The following is a 19,810-nucleotide window of genomic DNA, read 5'->3' as shown; positions in this document are numbered from 1 at the left end:
CATGCCATCAGGTTGGAGGTTGCCAAGATGGAATATAAAGTGTTTCTCCTCCAACCTGAGCGTGGCCTCATCGCGGCAGTAGAGGAGGCCATGGACTGACATGTCGCATGCCATCAGGTTGGAGGCTACCCAGATGGAATATAAGGTGTTGCTCCTCCAAATTGCCCTTAATATTGTTGATAATACACTACCTAAACATGGTAGAGAAAGTGCAAACCACATCAGCACCCATACAATTCAACAACAAGTGCTTAAGGAGGCAAATTTTCTAAGGTTGCATCCCATCTAGACTTCATGTCACATTCAGTGATCCCAATTTACATTAGCCGATTTTATTCAATTAGTACATTGAATTTGTGTAATCATTTAAGAAAAATGAATCTTCAAATTTTGGTCAGGCACCTCAGCCAGAACCCCTGCTCTTTGCTGAACATATTCTTCACTCAACAAGCTGCCGATTAAATCAAAGCTAAGGCCCATAATGCATTTACAATGGGCTGGATTGGAGCCGTTTATATGGCTTGGAGTGTAACAGCTGCAGTGGCTAAGTGAGCAGGTAGATAAACAATTAACAGATTAGTATTGTGGTGAGAATTGGGTGGGGACCTCTACAGCTTTACAATACAAACACAATTACAGTTATTAGTAGACAAAACCAAGCTTCAACAGAAACAAACGGAAACACATTTAGTTTATATTACTTTAATAGAAGTTTAGAAATTATTATTAAAAAAGAGGAGCAACCAAGCAGTGGAGACAGTAATAACATAAGGAGAAAGTTGAAATTATTCCATAGCAGTAAGTACTTTATTGGACGAAATCTTAGTTCCATAGCATGTGTTTTAATAAAAGCCAATTCAATAATTTAGGTAATACACACAAAATGCTGGAGGAACTCAGCAGGCCAGGCAGCATCCATGGGAAAGAGCAAACAGTCGATGTTTTGGGCCAGGACCCTTCGTCAGACTCAGCCCGATCCTGGTGAAGAGTCTTGGCCCCAAACGCCAACTGTTTACTCTTTTCCATGGATGCCGCCTGGCCTGCTGAGTTCCTCTGGCATTTAGTGTTGTACTGTACTGCTTTGGATTTCCAGCATCTGCAGACTTCCTCGTGTTTGCAATAAGTTGGGTATTTACATTCATGAAAAGAAGGACGCTTTATTTTCCAAAAATACTTTGCTGCTATGCTACAGTATGAATCATGATATTGCCAATGGGAATTTAAATCCAAAACCAATTGTATTTGCCTTACTGACAGGGCCCAGGGTAGAATAAATGGGTCTTTAATTGGTTGCAGGAGGCATCTAGCTGGGTACCAAAGGGGCTCTGTGTTTTGCACCTCAACACTCATAATATACAATCATTTGGAGAAGGGAACAGAATGTAACATTTTGAATTATACAGATTGGGTGGGATTGTGAGCAGTGAGGTGGATGCAAACAGCCTTCTAATTGACTTAGATCAAGCAAGTAACCAAAACCTGGCAGATGCAATATAATGCGAATAAATGTGAAGTTATCCAACTCAGAAGGGAAAAATAGAAAGGCAGCATATTATTTTAGATGAGGAAGTGTCAAGGTACAAGGGGATTTGGGTGCTTTGGTGTTCTTGTTACTAAAAGGCAATACACCAGTATATTAAGCAATTAAAGCAAACATTGTAATGGTCTTTGCTGGAAGAGGATGTGAGCTCTGTAACAAGAGGGTTGCTCTACAGTTGTACACGGCCAAGGTGAGACCACACCTGGTGCAGTGCATGTAGTTTTATTTTCACCTTACCATAGAAAGGTTATAGTTGCACACCTTCCGTGGTAAGTAAAGTTCAGCAGACTGATTCCTGGGAGGATGGGACTGTCATATGAAAGGGATTTAGTTAACTAGATTTGTATTCACTGGAGTTCAGAACAACAAAGGGAGATCTAATTGAAACTTACAATTTTTTGACAGACTGGATGAAAGGAGGTCTTTTCCCCAGCTCAGGATCTAAAGTGAGAGGTCATAGTTTCAGGTTAAAGGGCAAGGGATTTAAGACTGAGACTAGGAGATATTTCTTCACTCATAGGGTGGTGAGCATGTGGCGTTCAATTGCACAGAGAACTGCAGAGTCTAAATTACTCATTATATTTAAGGCATCAAGGGTTATGAGGAAAGAAGGAATATCAAACTGAGAAAGACACACAAAATTCAGCAGGTCAGGCAGAATCAATAGAAAGGAATAAACAGTCAATGTTTCGGGCTGAGACCCTTCATCGGTACCTTATGCAGGTCTTGGTCTGTAACATCAGCTGTTTATTCCTTTCCATTAATGCTGCATTACTTGCTGAGTTCCTCTAGCATTTTCTGTGTGCTACTCTGGATTTCCAGCATCTGCAGAATCTCTTGCATTTATGATTATACTGAGAAAGATGGTTAGCCTTGATCATATTGAGTGACAAGGCAGGCTTGAAGGCCTGAAAGACCTATTCCTAATTCGGTTTGTACGGTTGAAGAAAAACAACTGCAAAAGAATCACATAAAATTATTGTTAACATGACAGGAGCAAAGGTGGACGTGGGTCTCTGTGATTCCTCAGCACAGAACAGAAGCTTGGAAGAACTATTCCAACAGTGTATTCACAGAACATGAGGAGGGTAATGACTAAATGATTTTTGATTACTCTGATACTGATGTCAGCTTGAGCAGGTTTGAGCAAGAAGCTAAAACAAAAACCTGCAAGGAAATTTAGATTCAAGCTGGGCCAGATTTTGAATACCATATGGGTAACGTAATTCATGGACAGCAAAAATTCAGCACCAATGCTGGAAATGACGGATTTGCTTGCCTTGAGGAAGTAAGCCAGTATGCCTTGCAAGAAATATTTGAGGGGATTCAATATTTCTTTATATTTACCTAACTTTACCATTCACTGGGTAATTGTTGTGCATTGAGGAATTTATACAGAGTTCACTGTTCCGTCAGAATAATGTAGCAGAGTATTGCTGCTCAGCCTGTTTAACTGTTTGTGATTCATTCCACTTCTTTTAACATTCAAATGAAAAAATCCAAAACAGATACAGCAACCGTTTTTAAATGCTGCTCTTTGTCCAAATTTTTTGACAAGCCAATTACACTTAGGTCAGCAAAACTTACCCACTACGTGGATTACTACCTCCTCCAGGGACAGTCTGTTACTTCTAACCAGACAAATTAGTCAAAAGAAACATTTGAGCAGAATCTCGACATTTCCAGTTACTTTTCTCCAGACCAAACCATATCCACCATGTGTTGTTAATTGTTGCCATGTTGCACATACACAGAATGTGACATGGGTCACATGTTGAGTATGGGTTCCAGCTGTACTGAAACTCAACTCTGCAAAGTTAACAATACCCAGGTAGTTTAAATTTAATTCTTTTGTCCTGTGCTTTGATACTGCTCCTTTCAAAGTATACACCTCACTTTCACAGACTCATGCATATGAAAACAAGTGCCCACAGTTCTTTTCTTTACTAAATATGACACTTAACTAACATTTGAGATACAATGAGTGTTTTGTTAAGAGCTTTGAGATAGGCAATCAAATGAACTCCACCCTATCCCCTAATAATCCTCAATTTAAAACTGTATCTAAATACAGATATACTACTCAATAGGTCTAAAAATTTTTGCTTTCAGTTAGCTTCTAGTCACATTGAAGATATCTTAGATTTTATGATGTCAAGATTAGGCAAGTATTTAACTCTTTATTCCCTTAATGTTCAAAATCCAGACTGCACCATATGGAATGCTAAAAGGTCTATTCTTTTGATAACAATAGCAGCAAACTAAAACTTCATATCCAAAAGGAGCTTGCTTTCCTTCTGAAAGAAATTACATCTATAAATCTACGTAACAGCTCGCTCAATCAAACAACAAATCTGTTCTTTGCAGGCTCTTAATTTCTTTAATAACACAAGCTACTTTATCCTCGATGCTTTGTCTAGTTACTAAAATGCCATTTCTTTAGAAATCATATTTTCTCATCTATATATTTATTATGAATTTGGAACATGAAAAAAATTATTGCAGCTCAGCTGCTGAGTTTTAAGAGCAAAACAAAAACAATAAAAGGGAGGCATTTGGATGTGACACATGCTTGGTATTGTTAAAGACAAATGAACCATACGCTAAAGTTTAACCTTGCCCCCACTAGAGTGAAATAGAGACTTTTTTCCCATATACAAAAAACCTGAGGTGAAAGAGAACCCTATTCAAAGGTTGAACTGAAGGATGCAGAAGTTTTACATTTGAAAACACAAAAGCTTCTTTCATTATTGGACAAATGTGGAGATTGGTTATACAAGAAGCAGCTTAAAATATAGTGAGGCAAATTTGCATTACTCAAGCTTATCTCACAAGTGCATTAGAACTGTAAAACTCAAGAATTAAGTTATTTTAACAAAATTAGCTTTTGCACCATTACATAGACAAATCTCAAAAAGCAAAGAGATGCATAATATCTGTAAAGGTTGTTATATTTTGTCGATGGTGTGATGACAATTTCCAAAGAGTGGTCAGGAAATCTACTTCTGATGGACCCCAGCTGTTTACGGATGAAATCTTATTATGTCTACCTATATAAAGCTTTTGTAAAAAGAAACTCCTTGCTCTCCAGTTGAGGCAAGAGAGTTCTTGATCGCTTGGCACAGCCTCTCATGGTCTCAAAAGCCATCCTGCATAGTCAAGAAAGCTCACCAATGTCTCTATTTTCTGAGGCTGAAGAGAGCTGAATTTTGCACATCCATACTCACACCATTCTACAGATGTGCAACAGAGAGATCCTGACAAGTTGCATCACTGCTTGGTATGGAAACCACACTGCAGCAGAAAGGAAGGCTCTACCACAGGTAGTCCAAACTGTCAAACACATCACTGGTACCAGCCTACCCGCCATCAAGGACGTGTATACAGAAAGGTGACGGAAAAGGGCCAGTAGCATCATGAAGGATCCGACCCACCCTGCCGATGGACTGTTTGTCCCACTCCCATCAGAACACCAGACTCAAAGTTACTTTCCCAAGCAATAAGGCTGATCAACACTAAATCCACCGCTACTTTATTATTTGTTGTCAGTCCCTATGTACAGCTTAATGATATTTTATGGGCATATAAGCTATCTTATGTATTTACTGAGCTTTTAAAAAAATTGTTGTGTCCTTTATCTTTTGTGGGTTTTTTTGTGCTGCACTGGACCCAGAGCAACAATTATTTCAATCTCCTTTAAACATCTACAGGAAATGACATTCAAAAATGTTGACTCTTGAATCTAGCAGTTTATCCCAAGGCAAAGTTAAGGCCCCCACGATTTGCTACCCTAGTTATTCAATACTTCACCCAAGTCTCTTAGGGAGACAAGGCAGTGTTGATAGCTGAGGATGATGCTGGATTCTCTAGGTCACATCACACACAGAAGAATGATGCAGCTGCAAAATACCTCCTTGTCTAGATATATCATTAGCCACTGTTGCATTGAAGCTGGAAACTGCAGGTATGTCTGCATACAAATCAAGGAGATAAAGGCTAAATGTTGCACATTGGCTGCCTAGCACTTAGAGTGATTACCTACCCTGCTGAAACAAAGCAACAAACTAATCCCATAAAGAGTTATTGGGGTCCAGAGATTCATTACATTCATCAACTTGTTACCCAATTAGCAAAACTTATACTAATGAGGAAAAAATTCTGCAAAGTTATCATTTAATTTTCTCTATGTTGTTTCTGCCAATCAGGGAGGGTTTCCCAAAACAAGATATAAACTAACTTTAGATAAAACCTCTGGACATAACAAAAATGAAATATTATAACAAAACCATAATTAGTAAAGATCAGTATTTTAATATGATTGTTATTAATTAATATAACTAGTGAATGTAATTCTTAAGTTACTACATTAAAGATAATTCCCAGCTACATTGGCTTCAGGATTGAGAGTCATTCTAAGCTATACTTTAGGAAGCAAAATTTACTGAAAGCATTCTGCTCCACTGTAATGAAGCAGTCAGATGATAGTGAGTTTCATGGTGCATGAATTCAGACTTCTATTTTTACCATAAGATAACTCAGAATTGAAGTATAATTATGAATGGAGTTATATTGCTTCCACTAACAAGCCTCTATTGTTGAGCTAATTGACAGATTTGACTCAAAACATGAGCTAACATGCAACACTTTTTGTCAGATAAATTCACACTTAATCTAGATTTATCTAATCCAAGGAGAGCACTTGTAACAAAATTTGCGTACGTTCATTATGGGGAAGACTTGTATCAAAGCCATAATGCTCCTTGAAAAACAAATTATCATTTTTTTTAAATTCTTCAGTTGCAGTGTGTTGTAATGCTGTGCATCTGTTTTTCGATTCCATTTCAAATGTAATTTGGACCAAGTCTGAAAAGGGCCTCTGTTTGGACAGGTAGCCGAGGAGTGTGCAAAACTTTTAATACAAGTATGACTGTAAGTATTCTGTTTATGCTAACATGTGCTTGTATGTGTGTGGTACCAAAAATACAGATTTGCTTTTCTTCTCTTTTCCACCAGTATTCAAAATTGTAGCTAAGGCAAGGTTATCACTACCAGAAAATGCAACAATTACATTATTTTTCAGCTTTATTGCACTTCTTCATAGCTGGATACTGGGTAAATTCAAATATGCTACATCAGAGTATACCCTTTATTAGAAAGGTGGTGATCTCCCAGCATTCTCAGTTTGTAGCAAGAATCCTTGCACCATTACTCAAAAAACTCTTGCAATGAAATGAAATATAATATTTGCCTTTGTAACTGCTTGCTACATCCGTAGGTTTGATTTCAGTGACTAGTGCACTGGGACACCCAGATCACTCACTGTGTAGATCAACAGATCCCATTATAGCTCTATTTAAATACTTCTACTACTCTACTAAATACTCTACTAAATACTCTATTAAATACTCTGTCTCTGATTCCTTAATGTCATTGACAAGTTTTCTTTATCAGAGTACACAGCTTCACATTTATCCCCATTTCTTGTAATGCATCATGGTATTTAAACACATTTTATTCCCTTTGTATACACCTCATTTTATAATCACATTAAGGTTCATTTTGTTGGAAAACTTTAGACAATAAAACCTTAAGATATAGGACGAGAATTAGGCCATTTGGTCCATCAAGTCAGCTCTGCCATTTCATCATGGCTGAACCAGTTTCTCTCAGCTCCAACCTCCAATCTCTAGCCTTCTTCCTGTATCCCTTCATGTCCTGACCAATCAAGAATCTATCAATTTCCGCCTGAAATATATGTAAAGACGTGGCCTCCACAGCCACCTGTATCAACACATTCCTCGTCATCTTGGTTCTAAAAGGATGCCCCTCTATTCTGAGCTTGTGTCCTCTGGTCCTAGATTCATATATTACTTGTTTCAAATATAAGCCATCGGCCAGATCACTGACTGCTACCTCACAAAATACTCACTTTTTTCATATATTGATTGCCATTTGACAATAATGTTCAATCCATGTTGGACATTATATCATCCCATGTGCATAGCAACTTCTTGTGGGACTTAATGATGAGACTGGTGAAAATCTGAAAGTATCACATCCACTGATTCTCCCTTGCTTTACCAATTATAGGTTTGCCAGTTTTCCTTTCGTACATCCATGATGACCTTATCTAATACCATTAACTCTTCAGAAAATAGAAATGATGGTAAAACACAAGTCAGGCCACATGTGTGGGAAGAAAACCAATAAGCATTGTGTGTGCCTTCTTGGATGAAGGCAGAACCAAAGTATTACATTACTCTGCCAGTTCACTGATATAAATGTTCCTGTTTCTGACTGTAATGGGGCTATATTTGTCTTCAGTTAATCTTTGTTATTATATATTTGCAGAAACGTTTAGTTTCCTTTCATATTCCTTGTAAATTTACCCTCATTCTCTGTTTCTGATTCCTTAATGTCATTGACATGTTTTCCATTCCACAGATACTACCTGGTCTGCTTAGTATTGCCACTAAGTCTGTTTATGTTTAGTTCAGTTGTTTTTCTGTACACTTATTTAATTGATAAAACACCAGTTTTAATCATCTCCATGCCATTGACGATCAGACACCCGAACAAATAGCTGCCTTAATCTATTAATGACGTCTTCATACACTACAGCTAGGACCAATGGTTTCACTTTAAGGACTCTGTCTTGTTATTTCAAGCACTCCATATTTATTGCTATTTATTGTTTGTTGTTCATTGATCCTGCTACAGTTACTGTTCTATAAGTATGCCCACAGGAAAAAAGACTCTGAGGGTTGTATGTGACATGCATGTACTCTGATAATAAATTTTACTTTGAACTTTGCTTATAGATCAAACAGATTGTTCTCCATTTCCAATAATTTTTTCTAGTATTTGTTGCAATATTGTTAGGCTCTAGGTTGCTACTTCTGACGCAGCATATCTGAACTTACCCAATATCCTTTCCCATAACTCCATTTCACACAGAGCAACTCTTGGGTTCTGAACAAGATGGTACTGTATTAATGATCGGACCCAATGATAGTTTAAACTTTTTGTGCATCAAGCAGTCCAGTTCACCAGAAGACCATAAGATAACAAGATATAGGAGCAGAATTAGACCATTTGGCCCATCGAGTCTGCTCCACCATTTCATCATGGCTGATCCAATTTTCCTCTCAGCCCCAATCTCCTGCCTTCTCCCTATATCCCTTCATGCACTGACCAATTAAGAATCCATCAACCACTGCCTTAAATATACTTAAAGACTTAGCCTCCATAACTGCCTGTGGCAAAGAATTCAATAGATTCATCACTCTCTGGCTAATGAAATTCCTCCTCATCTCTGTTCTAGAAGGATGCCCCCCTATTCTGAGGCTGTGTCATTTGTTCTTAGACTCTCCCACCATGGGGAACATACTCTCCACATCCACTTTATCAAGGCCTTTCACCATTTGATAGGTTTCAATAGTTCATTCTTCTAAATTCCAGCAAATACAGACCCACAGCCATCAAACACTCTTCATATGACAAGCCATTTAATCCTGGAATCATTTTTGTAAACCTCCCTTGAACCTTCTCTGGTTTCAGCACATCTTTTCTAAGATCAGGGGCCAAAATTGCTCATGATACTCCAAATGAGGCCTCACCAGTGCTTTATAGTCTCAACATTACATCCTTGCTTTTATATTCATGTCCTCTTGAAATGAATGCTAACATCGTATTTGACGTCCAGAAAAGGCTCCCTTTACACCCACTCTTTGCCTCCTCCTAGTCACCCACTGCTTCATCCATGCCAAAATCTTTCCTGTAATACCATGGGCTCGTAGTTTGTTAAGCAGCCTCATGTGTGGCACCTTGTCAAAGGCCTTCTGAAAATCCAAGTACACAACATCAACTGATTGTCTATCCTGCTTGTTATTTCTTCAAAGAATTCCAACAGATTTGTCAGGCAAGATTTTTCCTTGAGGAAACCATGTTCTCAATGGCCTATTTTATCATTTGCTTCCAAGTACCCTGAGGCCTCATCCTTAATAATCAACTCCAACATCTTCCCAACAACTGAGATCAGACTAATTGGCCTATAGTTTCCTTCATTCTGCCTCTCTCCCTTCTTGAAGAGTGGAGTAGCATTTGCAATTTTCCAGTCTTCTGGAACTGTTCCAAAATCTAGTGATTCTTGAAACATCATTACCAATGCCTCCACAATCACTTCAGCCACCATTTCAGCACCCTGGAGTGTACATCGTCTGGTCCAGGTGACATACCTACCTTCAGACCTATCAGTTTCCAAAGAACCTTCTCTCTAGTTATGGTAACTAAATGAACCGCTGTCACCTGGAACTTCCACCATACTGCTAGTGTCTTGCACATTAATGACTTTTTTGTTGGCTTTTGTTTGGTTTTTAAAAGCTTCCCAATCTTCTTACTTCCCACTAATTGTTGCTCTATTATATGTCCTCTCTTTGGCTTTTAGGCTGGCTTTGACTTCTCTTGTTAGCCACAACAGAGTCATCTTTCATTTAGAATACATCTTCCTCCTTGGGATGTATATAATCCTGTGCCTTCCAAGTAGTTTTCAGAAATTCCAGCCATTGCTGCTCTGGCCAACTCCTCTCTCATGCCTCTGTAATTCCCTTTACTCCACAGTAATACTGATGATATGAACATTTATAATGATATGAAAGTTATTCACAAATTCTTGTTGAAACAGTAGTTCAAAATATATTTTTTGCTATTGATAGAACAGTCCACAGTTTTTCAACAATTCTCTCTGCGGATTTTGGATGTCAGAAAGTGAAAGGAGGGCAAACACAGTTTTAGTTTCACATATAATAGAAGTAATCTGGAATTTCTAGTTACGGTCGTTCCCATCAGAACTCATTTCCCCTGAAATTTAGTATTTTGTTGTGTAGCCATTGCACTACACTCAGCACCAGTGCCATCCCCAGATCTTCTGTTGAGGCTAAAGTGCAACATAGATGGATATTTGAGAAAATAATATAAACAAAGAGGTTCTCTCATATGGTTTTCATTTTACAAGCTGCCAGGGCCCAAAATTTGATTTACTTATTTTTCTAAATTGTTACTGGATAAAGCAAGCTGCAGAAAAAAATATCACTGGAGGTTTTAAGACCAAGTTTATTTGTATACAAGGGAGCCCCCATCATCTTTTGCAGTGAACAATGGTAAATAAAGGAACTCCATACTCATCTTCCTCACAATGTTTGATATCAAATATACAAATATGGTGTAGAGCATGGCAGAAATGCTGAGGCAAGGAGCAGAAGATGCATTGCAATGGACAAACAACTCAGGGAACCAGCGTTCACATTGCATTTATAAAATTCCTTTGGAATCAGTTCAGTTATGTAAAGCCATACCAACCATCTTCTGCAAGTCCTTCGAGACAATGCCTAGTTACTGCAGATGGCCAAAAGGTGGAAAAGTGGAGCATCCAGCTTAAAATGCTTCCAGACAGTTTATAAGCAAAAAAAAAAATCAATTTTGATGTTGAACCACCAAAAAAAGGTTGGCAAAATCTTAAAATAGATATCCTGTGCAATCACAATATGCTGGATGGACAAGAGAATGAACAGGTCCATTTTCTGGATTATTATTGCTCTTACCTGTTTCAAGGACCTGTAAACTATAAACTCAGAATTTTCCAGTTCTTTGAGTACAACCTCTATGCTGCAGCTTCCTAAAAGCCTTTCATAGAAAGATTGTGGAAATGATGGGAAGCCAGAAGGATCATGACTGCTTTCGATGTTTTTCTCTATAGAATACAAGTTGAGGACCAGAGCACACATGGAGGACTATGGTCTGGATGCAGGTCAAAGAAACTTGGCAGATTAATGGTTTGGCACAGTCTAGATGGGCCAAAGGACCTGTTTCTGTGCTGTAGTGTCCTATGACTCTAACATACTACATGATATTAATAGTGGGGAGATGATGTCCTCTATACATTGTTTAAAATATACTTATATACACTTATAAAGCAACATTGCCCCTGACACACCATCCTTTATGTCAATAAGACTCAACATAGATTTGGAGGAAAAGAACTACTTCATTGAGAATCTTCGCTCCATCCTCCATAACAGCCAGGATCTCACGGTGGTCAGCCATTTTAATTCTACTCCCCATTCCCACACTGACATCTCTGTGCATAGCCTCCTATACTGCCATGTTGAGGCCAGACACAGATTTAAGGAGCAACACCTCATATTCTGCCTTGGTATTCTCCAACCTGGTGGCATTAATAGCAATATCTCTAAATTGTGGTAAACAATCCCTATGTTTCCCTCTGTTTTATTTTTCCTGGCTTCTTTGCCCCTTCTCTTTCCCCTCCTGTGTACTCACATCCTGTCCATTTATTCCATGGTCTTCTGTCCCCTTCTTCTTCAGTCCTTTGCCTCTTCCACCTATCACCTTCCAGCTTCTCTTATCACTCCCTTTTTCTGTCCTTTGCCACCTTCCTACCTTACTCCCTTACCTGGACTCACCTGTCACCTGCCAGTTGAAGGTCTCCCCCAACCCTTTTATTCTGCCCTTTTCCTTTCCAATCCTAATAAAGGGGTCTAGCCAAAAACATCAACTTTTCATTTCCCTGACCAGCTAGTTTCCTCCAACTTTTTGTGTATTACACTTATAAAGCATGAGTTTACAAATCAGTACAACATCTCTTTAATACTTCATGACAAAACAGGTTTTGGAGTTTTATACTTAAAATTGCACAGAGATCACTTCAGATTGTGTCTGTTTTGAGTGTCCAAAACAGCTTAGAATCTTAAAACAATGCTCACTTGGCATTTCGAATTTCAGCTACTTCAATGAAAATTTAAAATTATCTGCTCCATAAATTTTATTCTAACTTTATCTTTTAAAATTAAAATCCAGAACGATATTCATGGTGCATTATTTTAAAAAAACAAACAAGGGCAACATGACAAAATACTTTACAATCACCATGGCAACTATACTAATCTTAATCTTTCAAGCTTCTGAATAAACGACAGTCTTACACTAGGCTCAACACACTGGGCTTTTGTCTGTACCACCACAAAGGTGCTATTGGAGGTTATAACACAAGAGCATTCTTGACCCTCAATCCACTTGCATTCTTCTTCCATCCTTGAACTTGTTCTTAGAGAATTCTGTGTGTGTGAGCCATGCAAAAACCAAACTGTGGGGAAATATAAATGTCAGAACTCCCCATCTTCAAGTTGGTGTCCAGATGTTCCTGACTGAACCCATTGGGCTTCAGTGAACAGTTGAAGATTTTAACCTCTAATTATACAGAATACAATGTGAAAACAGCTAGTGTGACTTATTGCATAAAATAATCACAGGCCACACAAACCAGTGCTGCCAAGTTTTCTGTCATGTTTAGTCTTTAAAGTTGTTTTAAATCAAATTGACTCAGACATCATTCTTAAGAATTTTACAAAGCCTTTTGAGAAATATTTCTAATTCTCAAGTTAATGAATACACAAAACTTTGTAGCTTTGTAATGGCATGGCAAATGTAACCAATAGAACGCATTATTAAATTCACAACTTTAAATACTCTCCAGGGGTGAACTGGAGTTTGTTCCTAAGACAATGGATTCATGATGTTGTTTTTGCTTCTAAAAGCAACTCAGCCAAGAATTGTTGATAACTTTGACCTGAAGAGCTTAAATTTCAAGTTAAAACAGAAAACACTGGGGGGAAAAACTCAGGCTAAATCTATGGGGAAAATTAGAGTTAATGTTTAACTCAAAGATGTCTGTCTGACCTAACAAGTACTTTTTGTTTATATTTCTGATTTCCAGAATTCCATTTTTATTTTTGCCTTCCATTCTCCAGGGAATCAGAACAAGCAAGTTAGAGGTTTTCCAGATTAAAGTCCAATGAGACAAGGAGATGCTGTCAGAGGAAAGACAAACACAAGCGCTCTGCTGATTCAACCACGACTTCTGCTGGTACTGGAAATCCAGAGCAACACACACAAAATTCTGAAGGAACTCAGCAAGTCAGGCAGCATCTATGGAGAGGAATAAACAGTCGACATTTTGGGTTGAGACCCTTGTTTCAACCTGAAATGTTGACTGTTTATTTCTCTCCAAATGTTTTCTTCTTCCATTCTACTTAACAAAACTACTTTTCAATTCAGTTTCTCCTCTGCACCTGTGAACTTCTGCCTTCCACTTCCCATACTCCCACCGTCCTCCCACTAAGTGGAAAACAAGTCTCCTACTGTTAAATCATTAACCTAACTGGGAGAATTCTCCAAATATTATCAAATTCATGAACACTTTAATGAGACTGTTATGAATGCTTGCAACATCATTCCTTTCAGATGTTGATGAATGCATTCTAGCATTCTCTTTTTATGCAAGGTGGTTTACTTCATGTATGATAGATACACTTCGTTATTGATTAAACAAGACAGAGCCAACAATATAAATTTTACAAAAAAAATTGCAAAACTACCCCACACTGGTCTATAAACATTGGTCCCTTAGAAGAGACTAGGAAAAAGGGAAATGTCAAGGGTTCTAAATTAATTTGAATTGAGCTTCACCATAAAGTGAATTAAAAACATCCACAAAACAATAATCAATCAAGGGGCTACATGGAAGAAGAAGCAAAACAATCTCCATCACTGGATTAAAAAATACCAGGCAAACTAATGAGACTAAAGACCAACACAACTCACTGGACCTGGTGGCCTGCATCCTAGGGTTTCAATGGAAGAAGCTGAAGAAGGTAGTAGTTATATTAATTGCCGTTTACCAAAATTCCCTAGAGAAGTCCTAGAAGATTGAAACCTGAAAATGTAACACCGTTATATGAGAGAGAAAGACAAACCAGGAAGCCTTTGGCCAGTCAGTCTAACAATTACTATTGAGAAATATTGGAACAAATATTAAATAGATAATAGCAACATTTTTAGAAAAGTATAAGACAATCAAGCAGATCAGCGATCTTATAAAAGTGAAATGGTTTTGAGCAATTTACTAGAATATTTTGAGAATGTAACAAGTAGGGAAGGCAAAGGGTGTATTGCATTTAGATTTCTAGGGCATTTAGATTTCCAGAAGGCATTTGATAATGTGCCACCTGAAAAGAGCTCAAGGCATTAGGGGTATTATTCTGGCATTGATCAGGGATTGGCTAACTAACATAAAACATAAGTCAAGATATTGTAACACATTTATAATAGTAACGAGTAACTTGTGGATTGGGTACCATAGGATCAAATTGTGATCATCAGCTTTTTACTTCCTATATGGAAGACTTGGACGAAGGACTGAATGTACTATATCCACATTAGTGATGATACAAAATAAGTGGGTTATTAGGCTGTGAGGAGAACACAAAGTTTGAAAGGAGACATAGACAGGTGAGGTGAGTGGGCAGGTTGGTAGATGGTGAAAATGTGAGCTTATTCACTTTGGAATTAAATGAAGAGAAATAAAATTATTTTAATAACTCCAAAATATTTTTGATACAATCCCATCTGATACATGAAACAAAATGTTAGTGTGCAGGTACAGCAAGCAGTTAAGGAAGATGATAGACTGCTGGTATGTATTACAAGGGTTATAGAATATAAAAGCAGGGAAGTTTTGTTGCAGGTTTGCAGGCCCTGCTGAGACCATATGAGGAGTACTGCATGCAGTTTAGTTTACCCCATTAAAGAATAATATGCTTGCATCACAAACAATACTGGGAGGGTTTACTGGATTGATGTGCGTGATGAGAGATTGAGTCTCACTCATTAGAGCTCAAGGAGGGGAGATGCAAGATTCTGAGGGGCATTAATTGAGTAGATACCAAGAATATTTTCTCCCTAGTGGAGGTATCTAGCTAGAATTTGGGGGATTGTTTCAAAATAAAGGTATCATCTATTTAAGATGAAAGTAAGTAGGAATTTCTGAGGGTTATGAATCTCCTGGTCCTTTGCTCCGGAGATCTTTGGAGGCAGAGTCCTTGATTATGTTCAAGAGGGAGGGTGACTGACTAAACTATGGATGTCAATGGCAGGAAAGTATTGTTGAAGTCAACATTGGATCAGCCATGACCTTATTGAATGGCAGAGCAGGTGCTCACTGGCTGAATCCGACTCCATATTCAGAATCAGAATCAAGTTTATTATCCCTGACTTCTGTTATTAAATTTGTTCTTTTGTCTTAACCTCCCATGTAATGTGCAATACAAAATCATCAACAACAATTCATTGGTTCTACCGGATCTGAAGTTCTCCTGTTTTCCCTAACGAAACTATAGCAGTCAATACCTCAAAAGTCTTGAGAACTACAAGATCACAGGATAATGCAGAATGTTTCACGTTCTATAAAAGGGTCACCGCCTCACCACTGGACTCTGAAAATTCTCTGTAGTTGTTGACAGTTTTATAGATAACAGGGTCGAGCGATTTAATTGCCAGGCTCCTTATAAAATGACAGGAGGTTTGGGAGGACAGAGTAAACCGCTGCTTTAATGACAGGTACCAAGATCCCCACTGGGGTCAATCCAACACATCTACTTGAAAGCAAGGCGCCTTACTTTCAGCCTGTTGAGGGAGCAGTGCCCCGGAACTCCAGTCCCCGCGGAGGTCGTATTTAAAGGCAGCAATCCTGCGACTGATGTCCCGCTGAAGTGTGGACTGGATGAAGAGCGCCACCCTCTCGCCGGCCATGCGACTGAAGCAGTGAACTTTAGGCGCGGCCCCCTCCTCCTCCTCGTCTCCCTGCCGATCCCGGACCAGCAACTCCAGTTCTGCTCCCTGCTCCAGGTAGATCTGAGCCCCCCGAAAGTTTTCGGCCGGTTTAATGCACGCCGTGATGCGACCGAAGTTACCTCGGGTCGTCGACGAGGCTGGCCCCGACGGAAGCCGGGGGGAGAGGCTCAATCGCAGCGCTCCCACTGGGTACAGCCATTCCACGTCCCCTTCGGCGCAGTGAAGGAAGATCTGTTCCACGCTGCCGGGCTCCAAGGACAGGCCGCTGCGGCAGAACACAAGCATGTCAATGAGAGAGAGAAAAAAAAACACCTCTACACATCAGCTCCCGTCCAACACGGTGGAAGCATAATTAATTATGTCCCACTATTATTTATGGAATCATACAGCATGGAAACTGGCCGTTCGGCTCACCCGGGCCATGCCCACCAAGATGACCATCTAAGCTCGTCCCAGATACCCGCGTTTGACCGATATTCTTCTAAACCTTTCCTATCCAAGTGTCTTAAATATTGATATATACCTGCTTCAACTACATCCTCCGACAGATCATTCCACATAACTGAACGCCCTCCGGGAGAAAGTTGCCCCTCGCGTTGACATTAAATCTCTCCCTCTCACTTCAAACCCCTGCCCTCTAGTTTTTTTTATTCCTGAGTGCAGGTATTCACCCTATCTATGTTTCTATCTACGACAATGGGAATTGATTGCAATCCCCAAAAATAAATACCTTTCGTTCTTCCTGGCGGTACAGTACAACTCTCCCTGCTCTTTCCTCATCCATTGCAGATTTCAAGTTTGGTCCATTGAAAGGAGAACCGAAGCATTTCAGATAGGGTGTCCAGCCATTTTAAAGGCATGTTCCCAAAATTTCTGTCCTTTAACATTTTTAGTTAATAATTGATAGAGTGGGCAGGAAATTAAGGCAGAAATTGGAGCGGAATGGAAAACGGGGGATCACCGTGACTCCTACTTCGTTATTATTATTGACTTCCTTTTACAGATCACCCAGAACTTGGGAGTTCTGTAAGTGATGAAGAGGGTAGAAAATTATTGCCAGAATAAAGGATGAATGGACACCCGAGCGGCAGGTGAAATTTACGGAAATGTGAAGTAGTCTTCGTTCTGCAAAAGGGCAGGGGACAATGTAAACTCACTTGTTTTAGAGGCCGTGCGAGAATAGAAAGCCCGCGAGTCCATATCGAACGTGGTTCATAGAATGATTGTTAAAGCAAACCAGATCCTAGGTAGTATAAAGGCACAGGACACAAAAGCAGGGAGCGTGCAATGAGCCGATCGCAAGCACTGTCCAACAAAATATGGAATATTACATTCTATTCTGATCGTGTATGTGAAAGTACTGGAGGGGAGGGCAGATAAAATACGTGTTGGAATGTTTCTAGGGAGAGGGATTTCAGCCGTAGAGTTCAACTGGAAATGCTGAAATCTCTCTCCTTGGAGAAAGGGCTAAGTGGACATCTAGCAGGTGTACAGACCCGTGATATCCAAGATAGAGTTAGTTGTTCCCACCAGTACCTGGGAAACCGAGTTACAGGCAAATATAAAAGACACACGGAAAAACCTTGTCCAAGGTAATAGCGACTCGCAGCACAGTATCTCCAGGGATGATGGAAACCCGATCTCTACAATTAGATGGGACTCGAGAAAGAATAATTGCAGGGCCCTGGGGAGAGAGGTGTGAAGTGACATGTTTGTTACTAAGAGTCGGCATAGACTAGAGGGACGGAATGACCTCTGCTGACTACCCACTCACTCCATGAATTGCAAACTTCCATCCAATCTTTCCCCAGCTTTCGGTGCTTAATTGATCTTCTGTCGAAACAACTATGGAAACCTTTACTAATGCCAGTCATCGATTCCACCTGCAGTTGTTGCTTTGGGCCGTTCAAAGAGATAAAAACGCGAAAGGCTTAAAATACGCTCACGTCTAAATTTCGCAGTCCGAACTATATGATCCTATTTCCTGACGAACGGAGCTCACCATTGAAACTCGAGGAACTCAAGACAAACAGTTTAATGGAATAATCAATATAGCCAAGAGGAATCCACCTCCCCACATGTTTTATTCTGTGTCTTTAACTCAATACCCAAATGTGCGCCACCGCATAAAGATATTTTTGAACAAATTAAATTTATAACATGAATAAAGTGGGAAGTCAGTCCCACGATCGGGAGAGAGAGGACAGATTGCGTGAGATTCCGCTGCTGTCAAGCGCATCGCTGCACTTAATCGAAAAGACAATTGTTACAATAAGAGTGCGCGCCAAATATATAACAAAGGGTTCCAATTTTAATACAACGCCGTGCTTCTCCACAAATGATCGAAAACAATAATCCTAGGACTCTCATGCTGAGCTCAAATAATGTGCAAAGTTGTTTTCGACATTATAATGTTCTATATTGATACAAAAGCCCGTCTGTTTCGAGCAATGTGAACAAATAGCATCGGGAACTGACAAGGTGTGGGGGAGTAATATCCAACTATCGTTTAATGGAAGCCAAGCTTTTCTTAGTAACATCTGATATAACCCAGACAGACGTGCAATTCCCTGACACATCTCATCAGGTTGAAGGTGATCGGTAACAGCTTACCGCTGGAATACGCATAGCATTAATAACGCTGGCGATATTTGACTCCTTGCTGTTATTTTCAAACGCGGTCAATGCAAGGAACTCTGGAGGAGTTCGCGTACTTTCTCAGAGATCATTTCATTTCTCGTGAACCAGAAAAACAGTTAAAAGCTTATTAATTTTGTAACTACTAACAAGGCGTTCCGCAAACATGGTTGAGAAGTTTACGCTGATGGCAGGGGGCGCAGTTTCTAAAGGACTTCAAAGCAACTTTTTGTCCCGTTCGCGACTGTTCATGAAACATCCCAATAAGATCGGGTATTCCAACTGATTCACATTGTGGTAAATTAATAAAATAGCCCCATACCTTCCTTTCCAGTTGCATTGATCTACAGAGTAATTGGAATAGCCCGTTTTCAGCAGGGACAGTAGAAAAGTCCAAAGTGCAAAAGGAGTGATCAAAGTCATCTTCAAGCCCAGAAACGTAATCCTGAGTTAAACAACTGGAAAACTTATAAGAAGAGATAACCAGAGGGAAAGGTGGTGAATCCCGCAGCAAAACGCGGGCATAATTGATATTCCGCTGGACAAATAGGCTGCGCTCTGCCTGTCCCGACCTTTCACTGTCCTCTCATTCCTCAGGGTCAAACCTCTTTCACTGACATACACTGACCAGACTGCACCGCCTGTTAACTTTTGTTCCACTGTCCAGACCTTCCTGGCCAATCAACCCGCAAAGGTGGCAGTCCTTTGCTGCTGACAGCCTATTAGCGGGCGAAGCAGGTTTTACCGGAGACACGCCCCTACATGTGACGTCACCGACGGCACACACATGGATCTTTAAAAGGGCAATGTCGTAGACCTCGATCGCCCCTTAGAACGAGTTTCTTTTATTGCTCTATCTCATTAAAAAATAACGTTTTCGCAGAGATCAAATTCTTTAAAATCATTTTAATGCCATATAAGCTACACCAT

General features: G+C 39.6%; 1 protein-coding gene across 1 annotated transcript in view; it reads right to left on the bottom strand.

Annotated features, from left to right (window-relative positions):
• The window catches only part of metrn (meteorin, glial cell differentiation regulator), a 39,630-nt gene extending 20,078 nt beyond the window's left edge, over positions 1-19,552 (bottom strand). The window contains exons 1-2 of the mRNA XM_063057418.1: positions 19,203-19,552; positions 16,069-16,508 (exon numbers count right to left, since the gene is read on the bottom strand). Of these exons, the coding sequence (XP_062913488.1) occupies positions 16,069-16,508; positions 19,203-19,303 (541 nt within the window). The 5' untranslated portion in view covers positions 19,304-19,552. The remainder of the gene's footprint in view (positions 1-16,068; positions 16,509-19,202) is intronic.
• Between the last annotated feature and the right edge of the window lie 258 nt (positions 19,553-19,810).

This window comes from Mobula hypostoma, chromosome 9 (genome assembly GCF_963921235.1).
Source record: "Mobula hypostoma chromosome 9, sMobHyp1.1, whole genome shotgun sequence".
NCBI classification, from domain to species: Eukaryota; Metazoa; Chordata; class Chondrichthyes; order Myliobatiformes; family Myliobatidae; genus Mobula; species Mobula hypostoma.
The sequence above is the reverse complement of the archived record's forward strand: the minus strand, read 5'-3'. Positions and strand labels throughout refer to the sequence as shown.